Source organism: Pituophis catenifer, unplaced genomic scaffold (assembly GCF_029215685.1).
Source record: "Pituophis catenifer annectens isolate HBS135680 unplaced genomic scaffold, rPitCat1.0.hap2 SCAF_2, whole genome shotgun sequence".
NCBI lineage: Eukaryota > Metazoa > Chordata > Lepidosauria > Squamata > Colubridae > Pituophis > Pituophis catenifer.
In genome coordinates, this window is record NW_027256882.1 from 43814162 (window position 1) to 43827388 (window position 13227).

At 42.1% G+C, this 13227-nt stretch overlaps 1 protein-coding gene across 1 annotated transcript in view; it reads left to right on the forward strand.

Moving 5' to 3' along the window:
* The first annotated feature begins 3050 nt into the window (after positions 1–3050).
* IL17RE (interleukin 17 receptor E) overlaps positions 3051–13227 on the forward strand; it is a 37492-nt gene continuing 27315 nt past the window's right edge. The window contains exons 1-3 of the mRNA XM_070936769.1: positions 3051–3167; positions 9040–9055; positions 12972–13127. Of these exons, the coding sequence (XP_070792870.1) occupies positions 3051–3167; positions 9040–9055; positions 12972–13127 (289 nt within the window). The remainder of the gene's footprint in view (positions 3168–9039; positions 9056–12971; positions 13128–13227) is intronic.

Sequence of the window (13227 nt, forward strand, 5' to 3'; positions counted from 1 at the left end):
CTTTATATTAGGTACATTGGATTAATAGAAAGAAATTCAGATTTGACTCAGATTTTATCTGATTTTTATCTTTATCTGAATGTATACTTATCAGTGTATTCCACCCACAAGATTTGTGTTCAGTCAGATGTTCTTGGTTCCCTTTGCTACGCTTCAGTTGAGTGCATGGCATGCAATATAAAGAGCTAGGCAAATTGTAATTTATATTGGCTGTTGTATTTCAGCAGGAGATAACAGTAAATTGACCTGTGTAATTTCAGGAGGAGAAAGCAGTAAGCTTACCTGATTTGACCTGGGAATGTATGCAATGGTGGCTTTGTTAGAATTTAGATGAAAGACCACCTACCATATTTTTTCAGACTATAAGACGCACCTGACTATAAGACACACGTAAATTTAGAAAAGGAAAACAACAATGAAAAGTTTTTGACCTCCCTTTTTTCAGGCCTTTTTTTGGGCCTTCCTTTTCCAGTCTTTTTTCGGCCTGTTTCCGGGGCTTTTTCGGCCCATTTTCAAGGCTTTTTGTGGCTCATTTTTGTGGCTTTTTTCAGCCCATTTTCAAGGCTTTTTTCCGGCCCATTTTCTGGACTTTTTTTTGGCAAGTTTTTGAGGCTTTTGGGGGGCTGTTTTTGGGGCGATTGTCAAGGTTTTTTGGCCCATTTTGAGGCTTTTTTTGGCCCGTTTTTTCTGAAAAATGGGCCGATAAAAGCCTTGAAAACAGGGCGTGGGGAGGCCAAAAAGTGGCTGGCCGGTGGGCAGGGCTTCCGCAATATTCGGTCTATAAGACTCACAGACATTTCCACCACCCCCTTTTGGGAGACAAAAAAGTGTGTCTTATAGTCTGAAAAATACGGTAATACAGATAGTCCTCAATTTGCGACAATAATTGAGCCCAAATTTCTGTTGTTAAGTGAAACATTTGTTAAGTGAGTTTTGCTCCATTTTATGACTTTTCTTGCCATGGTTAGTAAGTGAATTACTGCAGCTGGTAAGTTAGTAACATGGCTGTTCAGTGAATCTGGTTTCCCCCTTGATTTGCTTGTCAGAAGGTCACAAAAGGGAATCACATGACCCCGGGACACCACAACCGTCATAAATACAAGTCAGTTACCAAGCATTTGAATTTTGATCATGTGATCATGGGAATGCTGCAATGGTCATGTGAAAAACCGACATAAGTCACTTTTTTCAGTGATGTCGTAACTTTGAATGGTCACTAAATGAACTGTTATAAGTTGAGGACTACCTGTACCAAGGCTGTAGACCAGACAGGGGAGCTAGCTGCAAAGCATTAAAAAGGCAAAGACAAACATTTCTATTACAGCTGCTAAGAAAATTGCCTTATGGGCTTTATAATCATCAGGGCTGTAGTTGATTGAGGGCACGTTTAACTTTATCAAGATGATGGATTTGACGAACAAAATAAATCCATATTCTTAAAACTTTTCTACCGATCAACCAGAAGACACTGGAGTCCCTCCCACCCCCATCCCAATCAGTAGAATCACAGGTATTCTTAACTAACAAATAGTAACCATCATATCTAATAACTTATTATCTTCCAGACATGTTGAATTTCAAAGTCTTTCATGCTCTGGGGCTAAGCTCAGTGAAAATTTGGGCTGTTGAAATTCTGCTGAACTGGAGAGCATGAAATTGTGGAAGACTACCAACCATAAGCCTAAGTATTGTTTGTGTCTGAAGGAGGATAAACAGATAGATGAGAGGGAAGAATTGGGTTCTGGACTGGATGTTGTTCTACTATGGGAACTACGAGATATTCTTATTTATTCAATTTATATGACTGCCTGCTCATTGGGGACAAAACACAGGCCTTCCATAATTACAGTGGGCTCATATACCACACTGACTGTGCACAGGGGAAGAACATAAATGGAATACGTGGCAGACAGATGAAGTAGGATAGGTTATATTGAGATAGGTAGGGGCGCTGAATGCCAACCTGAAATTCATCACTCAATATACAATACAGTATTTACAATGCTTTGGGGAGGGAGATGGGACATGGTGGCTCAGTGGCTAAGACACTGAGCTTGTCGATCGAAAAGTGGGCAGTTCAGTGGTTCAAATCCCTAATGCCGCGTAACAGGGTGAGCTCCCGTTACTTGTCCCAGCTTCTGCCAACCTAGCAGTTCGAAAGCACATAAAAAATGCAAGTAAAAAAATAGGGACCACCTTTGGTGGGAAGGTAACAGCGTTCCGTGCACCTTTGCCGTTTAGTCATGCCGGCCACAAGACCATGGAGATGTCTTCGGACAGCGCTGGCTCTTCGGCTTTGAAACGGAGACGAGCACTGATAGGCAACGACTAGCGCATATGTGCGAGGGGAACCTTTACCTTTACCTGGGGAGGGAAAGGTGTATCTGCAAATCATTCTGAGATTTGTAGATTCAGATCTATTTGCGACTCCTTCAGGTTTCTCCTCCCTTGTGGACAACCTCTGTCCACAAGGGAGAGGACGGTTCTTTTAAATTTCTCCCTGGATACGGATTCCCCTTTTGCTCCAGTATTTAAGACTGGCAATGATTCTGAAAAGCTCAGTTGGGCTGTTTTTCCCCAGGAAGAAGTCGAGATAAACTGGACTTGAGGGGGGAAAAGTAAATAAATCAGGTAGTTCATTTTTTTCCCCTCAGCTAGCATGTTTTATTGAAAACAAAACAAAACACCAAAACAGCAACTTTCGTGAGCTACCACAGACTTAACGTGTCCTCCTGGTAGGACGGACGAGAGAGAGAGGGGGGGGGGAGAGAGGGAAATAAATTTCCCCTCTTCCCCGCCTCCCAGTGACAGCCCTGTACAACTCCGGCTGTCCTTATCAGCAGCAGCACAACAGCAGCAGCCAAAGAATGCAACCTAGCAAGATTAGTTAGGTTAGGGCAGGGCAGGGTAGAGCGGTGTGCAAGGGAAGAAAGGGGTGGAGACACGCTGGCAGCTACCCTGGCCTAGATATGCTGCCGAGAGAGATCTGACTCTTGGACTGTTTAACAACAGCCATGTTCCAGCCCAGCTGAGGTCTAGCCCCACACCCCATGGGGAGTCCCACTCTGAGAGTCCTGCTGCTCCTCACCTCCTTCCTGCTGAACCTCCAGCCTGCTGCACTCCAGACCCACCACCGGTGTCCCTGCGGAGAAGTCCTCACCAACTTTGTAAGGAGATTCTCTTCCTGGGGGGGGCGGGGGGGGAGAATTAGGGAGGTGGGTAAGTGGCTTGGTGGAGATCTTCCTCTCGTATGGTACAAGGGTTCAAATGCTGAGGATGCCGAAACCTTGGAAGTTGATTTCTTCTTGGTTGACGGGAATATGACAGCCACCAGGAGTAGTGAAGCGGGCACCTTCTCCAGTGCCCTGTGCATTGCATGATAGGCAGTGGAGAGACTGAGGCCATGTGGTTTCTGAGGTGAGAACTATGAAGGAAGGATATCCTTCTGACCTCCTCTCGGCTAACTTGTGGCTGATTGTGGATGTGTTTGAAGGAAAAGACATTGTCACATGTGGTCAGAAGTGGCCCATCCAAGAGCTGGAGGTTTTGTGTTTAGCAACATCATGAATGTGATTAGCGGATGGCGTTAGCAACACTGACACGGGCACACTGGCCGTCTTTAACAAAGCTGCTAAACAAATGTAACCTTTGATGGAATCTGATCCCGCTTCTATTGGTATGTTGTTTGCCCTCTTAGTAACGGAGACCAGCCTTACCTTTAAATGTGTCTTGCAGGTTAAAGCTCAGCTTCATGCTGTAAAATCATAATATAAGTGGGACATGTGATTGAATATGTGCAGGGTGTATTTAGTTCATTGCTGAGTTAGTTATAAAGAATACCAGATAGAGTAGGGCTCAAAGCTCAGAGGACACAGATTCCGGGCAGAATTGTCCATGGCTGAAATAATTGATTTCACAAACAGTACAAAGGTGCAACAGTTTATCGCTTAGTTAGTATGATGTGGACAACCAATCACTTATCAATTTATTGTTGATAATTCCTTAAACAGTCCAAACAAAATTGACAAGTGTATTGGAAAGAGAGCAGAGAAAATGGAGAAGGAGCAGTGGAATGAGGTTTCCAGCATTTTACAGGGGAAAAAAAAAACCCTCCCCACTAGCTACAGTCAAAAAAAGAATGAATAAATAAAGTTTTAAAATCTCAGTTGAGATTGATAGAATAGCTGTCTATGTAGAAATACCTGAACATTTAAAAGTATGTTATTGTGCAGCAGAGGCAGTTAAAGAATTTTTAAACATCCCAGGGAATTGGAGAATTTCAAATGCTTACATTAGCCTTAAAGGGTATGCATGTTATGTCATGAATTTGTTGCTAAATATGCTTGCATTTCTCTGAGCATTTCATGAAAGATGTGCAACCCAGCAGCAATAAAGAAATTTGTCCATTTGGGGTTTTTTTCCCCTCACCTCTCTTCTTTGGCATATCTGTGAAGTTGATTTCATTGAACTGGACTGTTTATAGAGTTAGTATTACAATTTGCATGTATTTTAATGTGCAGGTCTTTGAATTTTACTACAAGTTCACAGTTTTGCAAATAATTCCCTTTGTAATGCCTTTTGTACATTATTTTCACGCATACATGCATTTTAATTCACAAGGCTTTCCTTAATAATAATAATTAATTAATGTGTTTAAGAACACCGATGAACAACATTACAGTATTCAATTCCAAAATATTTTGAATTTTGAATGACAGTTTAGCTTTGACTTGTAGATTGGTTTTTTTAAAAATTGGCAAAATTAAGTAAACAAATATCTCCCTAATCCCTGCATCTAATCCCATGCCTTTGATGGGAAGTCAGATCAGATGATAGTGATACAGTCTTAATATCCAGATTGTAACCTACAAACAGCAACTTTCCAAGAGCTATATACTACATTGTCAAACTCAAGATCCCTAGGGCTAATTTATGCATTCAACAAAGATAAGAGGTTTTTTTCCCCCCTAATAAAGTTGTCATAATGTGGGTGTGAGAGAGTATAAATTCTTGCATGCACATACATGCGCAAACACCCACTTCCTTTTAATTTTCCAACTCTCAACCCTGGAGAAAGTGACAGGGATTGGCAATACATACACACCATCATTAAGGTGCATCAAGGGATGCAGAAACTCAAAAAGGGGGGAAAAGGGGAGACATCCCAAAAGAATAAGACTTAAAAAACAATTGATCAATGGGAAATGGGAAGCCTGTTCTCCTAACTTTATCACTTTCAGAGCCTGTAATAAAGTTAAGAAGGATTTTCTACGACTTATAAAGTTTCACTGAAGAGCAGAGAAGAACATAGAGAATGTGAAGGAAATGATGGAAGGGCAAACTTCCAAACTGTTATAACTTCATGATGGGATTGCACTGGAGTGGAGGGCTAAGCTGCCATTGGCTTCAGAAAAGTATCATCTCCTGCATCAACTGAAGCAGATAACGTCTAACCTATGAATAGTACCGTGTTTCCCTGAAAATAAGACCCTGTTTTATGTTTTTTGAACCCCGAAATAAGCGCTTGGCCTTATTTTGGGGGAGGTCTTATTATTTTGGGGCGTGTGGAGCAAGATGGGGCTCCTCTTGCTGTCTTACCTGATTTCTAGCTCTGCGTTTAAATATTTTCAGGGAGGGCTTATTTTAGGAGGGAGCCTTATTTTAGTGCATGTGCTCAAAAGCCTGATTGGGCTTAATATCAGGGGATGTCTTATTTTCGGGGAAACAGGATATATTTATTAACAGAAGTAGATTTTTTTCTAGTATCTTTCTGTTTAGTTTGCAGATAAGTTAAGGGATGGTGCATATAGGGCTTCTATTTTAAAAAATAGTTCAGTGTCGGGAGATATTTAGCAGATGCAGCTGTTCTCAGGATTGTGGGGAAAGCTTTCCATTGCTTTGTTTTCCTGTGTTGCGCAAAGAAATGTAAGAGCTGTTTTTCTTCCCAAAATACAATTCCCTTTGGAGAGGAGGGATAACTTTATATTCTACTTGTCTTCTTCTCCTCCTCCTCCTTTTTCTTCTCCTCCTTCTCCTTCTCCTTCTCTTCCTCCTCCTCCTCCCCCACTTCCTCTCCCACCCTCTCCTCCTCTTTTTCCTTCTCCTTCTCATCCTCTTTTTCCTTCTCCTTTTCCTTTTCCTTCTCCTTCTTGACAGCTACACACTTTTACCCCATTAAGGCTGTTTATTTTGTTAATCTCACCTAGAAGTTTAATATTTTGTCCTCCTTTGCAAAGCTCTTAATCACTTTGTGACTACTTAAATATGACAGGTGACAATTTTCAGTTAGCACTTTCTGTAGCAAAGAGAAACAAACTATTGACTTTCTGCCCATTCTCTACTTTACTTGCTTATATAATATCATACTGTCCCCCCCTCCCGTAACAGGTTTAGAGCTTCAAAGACTTGGTATTTATTTTCATGCAGGTATTGCTACCGAAAATGGATTAATGTAATGTAATAATAGTGAATTTGTACTCACTTGAGCTAAATTAGGCATTAATGCAGGGTAAATTCTCAATATTACCTGTGGGCTCTTTTCTCACAATTCTACACAGGGGCCTGGTTTTCATGTTTTCCTCCAGATATTTTGTCTTCCAGCCAAATATTTGTGCCCTAAACATTAATGCAACACCTGGACCTTTAGCAGAAGAAACTTTTTCCTTCATCTTATTTTTCCATGCCAAAAAACCCATCAGTTTTCATTTATTTATTAACAAAAATAATTATTAAGTATTTTACACTCCTTTCCTCTTCAGCTGAAAAAACTCTTAAGAGGTTATATGCAGGGGTGAAATCCAGCAGGTTCTGACAGGATCTAGAGAACCGGTAGCAGAAATTTTGAGTAGTTCGGAGAACTGGCAAATACCACCTCTGGCTGGTCCCAGAGTGGGGTGGGAATGGATATTTTGCAGTATCCTTCCCCTGCCATGCCCACCAAGCCACGCCCACCAACCCACACCATGCCTACCAAGCCATGCCCACAGAACCGGTAGTAAAAAAATTTGGATTTCACCACTGGTTATATGCGTCAATCATCGTAATCGTTGCCATCATTTTTACAATAAAATAACATGACACAAAAGGAAACAGTGATGGGAAGGGAAGAGGAAAATGATGATGATTGACTGGTATGGATACAATATTGGGGGAAGGAGGAAATCAAAGGCACCTTGTCTTTACCATTGTTGATGAGATAAGCTTGCTTTTTATGTCTCAGTCTGTTGCAAAACTCTCAGAGACAATTTTAAACAAAACTTGACTGTCTGCTGTAAGATATTTATTCTTCATAGTAAGTACAGGTTGTCCTTGACTTACAATAGCTCATATAGTGACCGTTCAAAGTTACACCGGCACTGAAAAAAGTGACTTATGACCGTTTTTCACATTTACGACATTTGCACGTGATCTTGGTCACATGATCAAAATTCGAATGCTTGACAACTGGCATGTGTTTATGACAGTTGTAGGGTCCAGCGGTCCTGTGATCAGCTTTTGTGACCTCCTGACAAGCAAAGTCAATAGGGGAGCCAGATTTACTTAACAACAGTGTTATTGGCTTAACAACTGCAATGATTCACTCAACAACTGTGTCAAGAAAGGTCATAAAATGGGGCAAAACTCACTTAACAAATGTTTCACTTAGCAACATAAACTTTGGGCTCCATTGTGGTCGTAAGTCAAGGACTACTTATAGAAGTCTGTATTTGTTGACCTATAATTGGGGCCTTCTAGATTTTTTTGGACTACATCTCCCATATTCCCTTGCTTTGGGTAAGCTATCTGGGGATGATAGAAATAAAGTCCCAAAACAAAACAGGTTTGGTTTTTTTTTTCAAACTGTGTTTGGTGGAACTTTAATAGAGTTTTGTAAAAACTAAAAAAACAAAAAATCGGTTGAATTCAGCCAGTTTTCTATGACTAAAACTTTGCCTCCTAATTAAGATTTTTATAATTTGAACGTATCTGGTTGTCTATCCCAGCTTTAAATCCCTGGCTTTCCCCTTGTACCCAGAACTGATTGAGTAATGTTGCTGCAGCGAAAACACACAGCAGCTCAAATGTTTTTCAGTGATTTGTTACTGGCAAGTGTTACACAATCGAAGGTGTGCCTCTCTCTATTCATCCACTTGGTTAGAGCAGAGGTTGCCCTCATGCAGGAACAGAAAACCACATCTGTGGGCACACTAAATGCATCAAGCCAAATCTCCCCACACTGAGAAGCAAAACGAGAGCTTGTGAATTGCCAGTCTCCTGCGATAAGAATCATCTGTCAACAACCGCAGAGAGAAATATCGAAAGAAAGCCAACTTTCCTATCCCTGATCTCCATTTTGTCTTAGATCGCAAATGACTAATAGAAGATTGTGTAGGTGGGGGAAGCAGGATCATCTGGTGGATTTTTTTTTTTTTTTGACTAGGCCATATTAAAGTCATTGCAGAGTTTGGTAAACGAAGTAACGTGATTACATTACATGGGGATCATGTGGGCAGCTGCAGTGTTTTCCTCAATCCCTTCGTTCTTAGAAAAATTAGGATTTGCTCAAGTCCTGAGAATCTCGGTGTCTTTCAAAAGAATTTAAGAAGAGCCCTTGGTACGGTGCTTCCCAACCGAATGGAAACTCCCATACGAAGGTTATGTCAGCAATTGTGCTTTGATACCATGGAGTTGCATCCGTTTCTCAACTGTCAGATTTTACACAGCCATGTAGATGGCCTTCAAGAGTGTAGATGGCCTTCAAGAGTGTAGATGGCCTTCAAGATCAGCAGCCATGGTATCTTTGTGGTGACGAAAGACCCGAAATTGTATTAGATGTTGTGTGAAGAAGTTGTTCCTTTATCTCTTGTCACCTCCGGGACTCAACAAGGGTTGGCCAAAAGCCAGTAAATATTTCCAATACACACTCAATACACACTCTCAAGGCCTCCTGAAGAGGCCTCAGGCAGCTTGTTTACTGTTCTGTGAATGTTCTGTTTTTTAAAGAGAGGCCTTTGATTTAACTTTTGCCCTCTAATTCTATTTTTCTTTCTTGTTTTGCAGGATTGCAGTATTTATGGTAAGAAAATTAACATTTTTATGGAACTTACTCTATGTTAAATTTGAGCCCAGAGGGATGGAGGGTTGGGTGAGGACTGGAGATCTCACTGCATTCAATTGGGCTGAGGTTGGAGTAGACAACCAATGAGGGGTCCTTGGTGCTCTCGTCGGATTGATTATCTTGACTAGCACTGATGATGTTACCTAGTTGGGTAATGAAATGTCTGCAAGAAAACCAAGCTCAGAGAGCACCAAGGACCTCTCCTTTCAACTCTGAGTTACACATATTCTCCTTTATTGGTAGGCAACTAATGCAGATTTGATTGCAAGGCATGATGACTTGAGAGCAATAGTGCACCACCACAAAAACTGTTAAATTTGCCCTCATGGATTTTGAATAGCTTTTTGATTTTAGTGCTATTCTAACATATCCTTTTACCCACGGCATGAAGATACCCTGTTGACTTTTTTAAAAAAAAAACAATCATTATTATATTACCTTGATGTTATTCCCAGCTGTCCAGCTAAATTTGAAAGTTAGATGTTCCACCTTTTCTTGCTGTTGAAAAGTTTTGATGATATCCTCAGGGGTTGGGATCTGAACCAGCTCCAGTTGGTTACCTGAGGCTGCTTTGTATCTGAACCTGCTCCTTCCACGCTGAATAGTAAGCATGACCCTCGGTGGTCACCTTGGCTTGGGCTGCTGGGGAGATCTGACCCCGGCCTTCTGCAGTAGTTTCTGCCCAGGAAATGACCAGGGGTGGGCTTCAGAAATTTTAGCAAGGGGTTCTCTGCCCAGTTGCTGGGTGGGAGTAGCCTTGGTGGATGTGGCCTAGTCGGCTTCCTGCATGCCCTCCCCGAGCCTCCGCGGGCGCCCTGCACTTACTTGCATGCAGAATGAGCCACGTGGGGACTCCTGGGAGGAGCAGGGCAGGGTGGGCGAGGCCAGCCAGGAGTGGGATTTGGGGGTTCTCCAAACTGCACAGAATCTTAGCTAGAGATTCTCCCAAACCCCTCCGAACCTCCTGCAGCCCACCCCTGGTAATGACTGACTGACTGAAAAGTGCCTATGTAGGCACTTTTTAAAGCCAAGGTCCTTTGAGGGAGTGGCCGTGTCTATAAAACAATGCAGTGAGAATTTCAAAGTCAGTTGTCTCCCTGTATTGCTTCGTTTCAAAGCCGAAGAGCCAGCACTGTCCAAAGACGTCTCTGTGGTCATGTGGCCGGCATGATTAAACGGCAAAGGCGCACGCAACGCTGTTACCTTCCCACCAAAGGTGGTCCCTATTTTTCTACTTGCATTTTTTTTTACATGCTTTTGAACTGCTAGGTTGGCAGAAGCTGGGACAAGTAAAGAGAGTTCACCCTGTTACGTGGCACTGTGTGAATGCAGTCAATCAAGCATGCTGGTTGCTTTGGAGAAACTCAGAAGAAATCCATGCCCTTACCGTAATAGATGACTTGTTCTTTTCTATGTTAAGTGCTAATATTACAGAAATCCTGCCCTGTTTTACTTCTGTCCTCCATCCTTCGGAGCATGTGCAAGTAGACATTGTAAATAGACTTAACAATTGGCTATTGTATAGACACTACATAATGCCAGTTAGGTATCCAAACAAGCTTCCTTATCCAGTCTGTAAATGTATTTGTTTATTTGAGGATTACATGAAAAGGAAGATAATGGCTGAGTTTGCACATCAGGCAAAGGCATAATCAAATAAATGATAGGTTGATTATAAACCAGGCAAATGTGTCACCAAGAGCATTCAAACGGACCACTCCTCTATGGTCACTTACGAGGGAGTAGGTAAACATATATGGGTTTTTGGTGGGAGTTACTGGAAGGTTTTTCTTGTCTGTTCTCTTTCTATAGAGACATATGCATTGCCTTACATCTTTGTTGCCTTATACACCTTCAGGGAGAAAGGTTGCATGGGGGTTAATGTAAACTTTGCCCTAGAACAGGGATCTGCAACCTTAAACACTCAAAGAGCCATTTGGACCCGTTTCCATAGAAAAGAAAACACCGGGAGCCACAAAACCCTTCCAGTGCCTGACTATTTCTTGAGCGGCCACAAAACTAGCATATGTAGTTGAATTAAACATTCTGTTTTCTTCTGAAACTTTTCTTTTCTTGGATTTATCCATGGTTGGCCTACCAGAGGTTGAAAAGCTCACTAAATTGCATGCCAGCGGGTGTTGCAAATTGCCGGTTGTGACGCATATTTTTAGTGATAGCCGCAGCAGAGGAGTGAAAGAGCCACATGCGGCTCCAGAGGGTTGCTGACCCCTGCCCTAGAACCTGTTTGCAGTTCATGATTCGCCTGTTTGCATATTTATTTTTTTCATTATTCAATTCATGTGGCTGCCCATCTCAAAAATAACTCTGGATGGCAAAATCAAAAATGATTCCTATCATAAATACAAAGATTGAGACACACAGCAACCAAAGAAGATAACAGTTTAAAAATTTGAATTGAGGCCCAATGTGGCTTCAAGATCAGGCGATGGGATTTAGGCCGCTTTACTACACAGTTATTAATTATAGCTTTGAAATATTTCTGGTTTTTCCCCCCCCAGGAAGCTCAATGGGATTTTTAAAAAAATGTGCGTGTGTGTATGCCTTTAAGTCAGTTTTTCATTTCTGATGGCTGCCTGGGCAGGTACCTGTGGTTTTTCTTGTCAAGATTTCCCTTGCTGCCTTCTTCCTAGGGCTGAGAGAGAGGGACTGGCCCAAGGACACCCAGCTAGCTTTGTGTGTAATGCAAGACTAGAACTCACGCAGGGATGAAATTCAGCAGGTTCTGACAGGTTCTGGAAAACCAGTAGTGGAAATTTTGAGTAGTTCGAAGAACCGGCAAATACCACCTCTGGCTGGCCCCAGAGTGGGGTGGGAATGGAGATTTTGTAATATCCTTCCCCTAGGAGTGGGGGTGGGAATGGGGATTTTGCAGTGTTCTTCCCCTGGAGTGGCAGTGGGAATGGAGATTTTGCAGTATCCTTCTCCTGCCACACCCACCAAGCCAAGCCACACCACGCCCAGCAAACCACGCCCACAGAACCGGTAGTAAAAAAATTTGAATTCCACCACTGAACTCACGTCTCCCACTTTCTAGCTTGATGCTTTAATTCATTGTTTATCAACATTCTGCCTGAGGAATTCTGGAAGTCCCCACATCTCAACGTGGCCAACGTTAACACTGTTCTACAAATTTGCGTCCTTCTTCTATAATTTATTAAGGACCTGATTTGCTGTTCTTTGCTCTGTATTTGAAAGTACTGACTTAAGTTACTGTATATGTGGCCCTCAAACCTTTGGGTTTGTCTCTAGAGCTTTTCCACAACTGCTGTTGCAGTGATATGAAAGAGAGGAGTGATGGCATAGATATACTATAATAGCACTGTATCTGCTTGACCCAATCTGGAGCTAAGCAAGACTGGATCGAGTTAGGATCTGGATAGGAGACCACCAAGCAACATTTTGCCTGTAGGTTAGACTAGGAAGAAACCAAACAACAACAACAACAAAAATCTGCCTGGAAGTTAGCAATGGCTAATCATTTCCATACTCCTGCTAAGAAAATACCTTAGAGTCACTAAGATTTAAGATCGATTTGAAGGCGTTGTCTTTTAAATTTAATTTGGGGTTCATTTTTATTATGGATCATGGATGTCTACAAAGAAAAAGGTTGAAAAAGTGAACATTAGGGCTGTAACCATATGATCAAAGCTCCAGCTTTTTTTACACAGGTCGTTTAATGCGGCCACCATCTTGAATTTTTGGATCCCTGTGGTCAATCCCTGTTTTGGGCCCGTCTGCTTCTTTTCTGTGACTTCCCTGATTTCCCGTGTCCCTATTTATCCCTCTCCCCTTGACATTAGAAAAAAATGATTTGTCTCTGCCTTTCATTCTCACTTTTTACTCTCTTCAACAGGAGAGGGAGATCTACCCAGCCTCTGTTCCCAATGCCAGCACAAGAGGCAGGAAAGCCCATCTCAGCTGTTGCCAGCCCTTCTCCTAAGCACAGTTCAGTGTTGCAAGGATGAAAGACAGACCTGTCTGCAGGTCTATGTGGCTCTGAACTCTACAGGTATGATGGGGCCCAGGTGTTGAAGATGGGGATTAGTTTGCTGAAAAGCAGCCCAGGTTGTCTAGGGTGCAATATTGGGGGGAATCTTGATAGAATATTT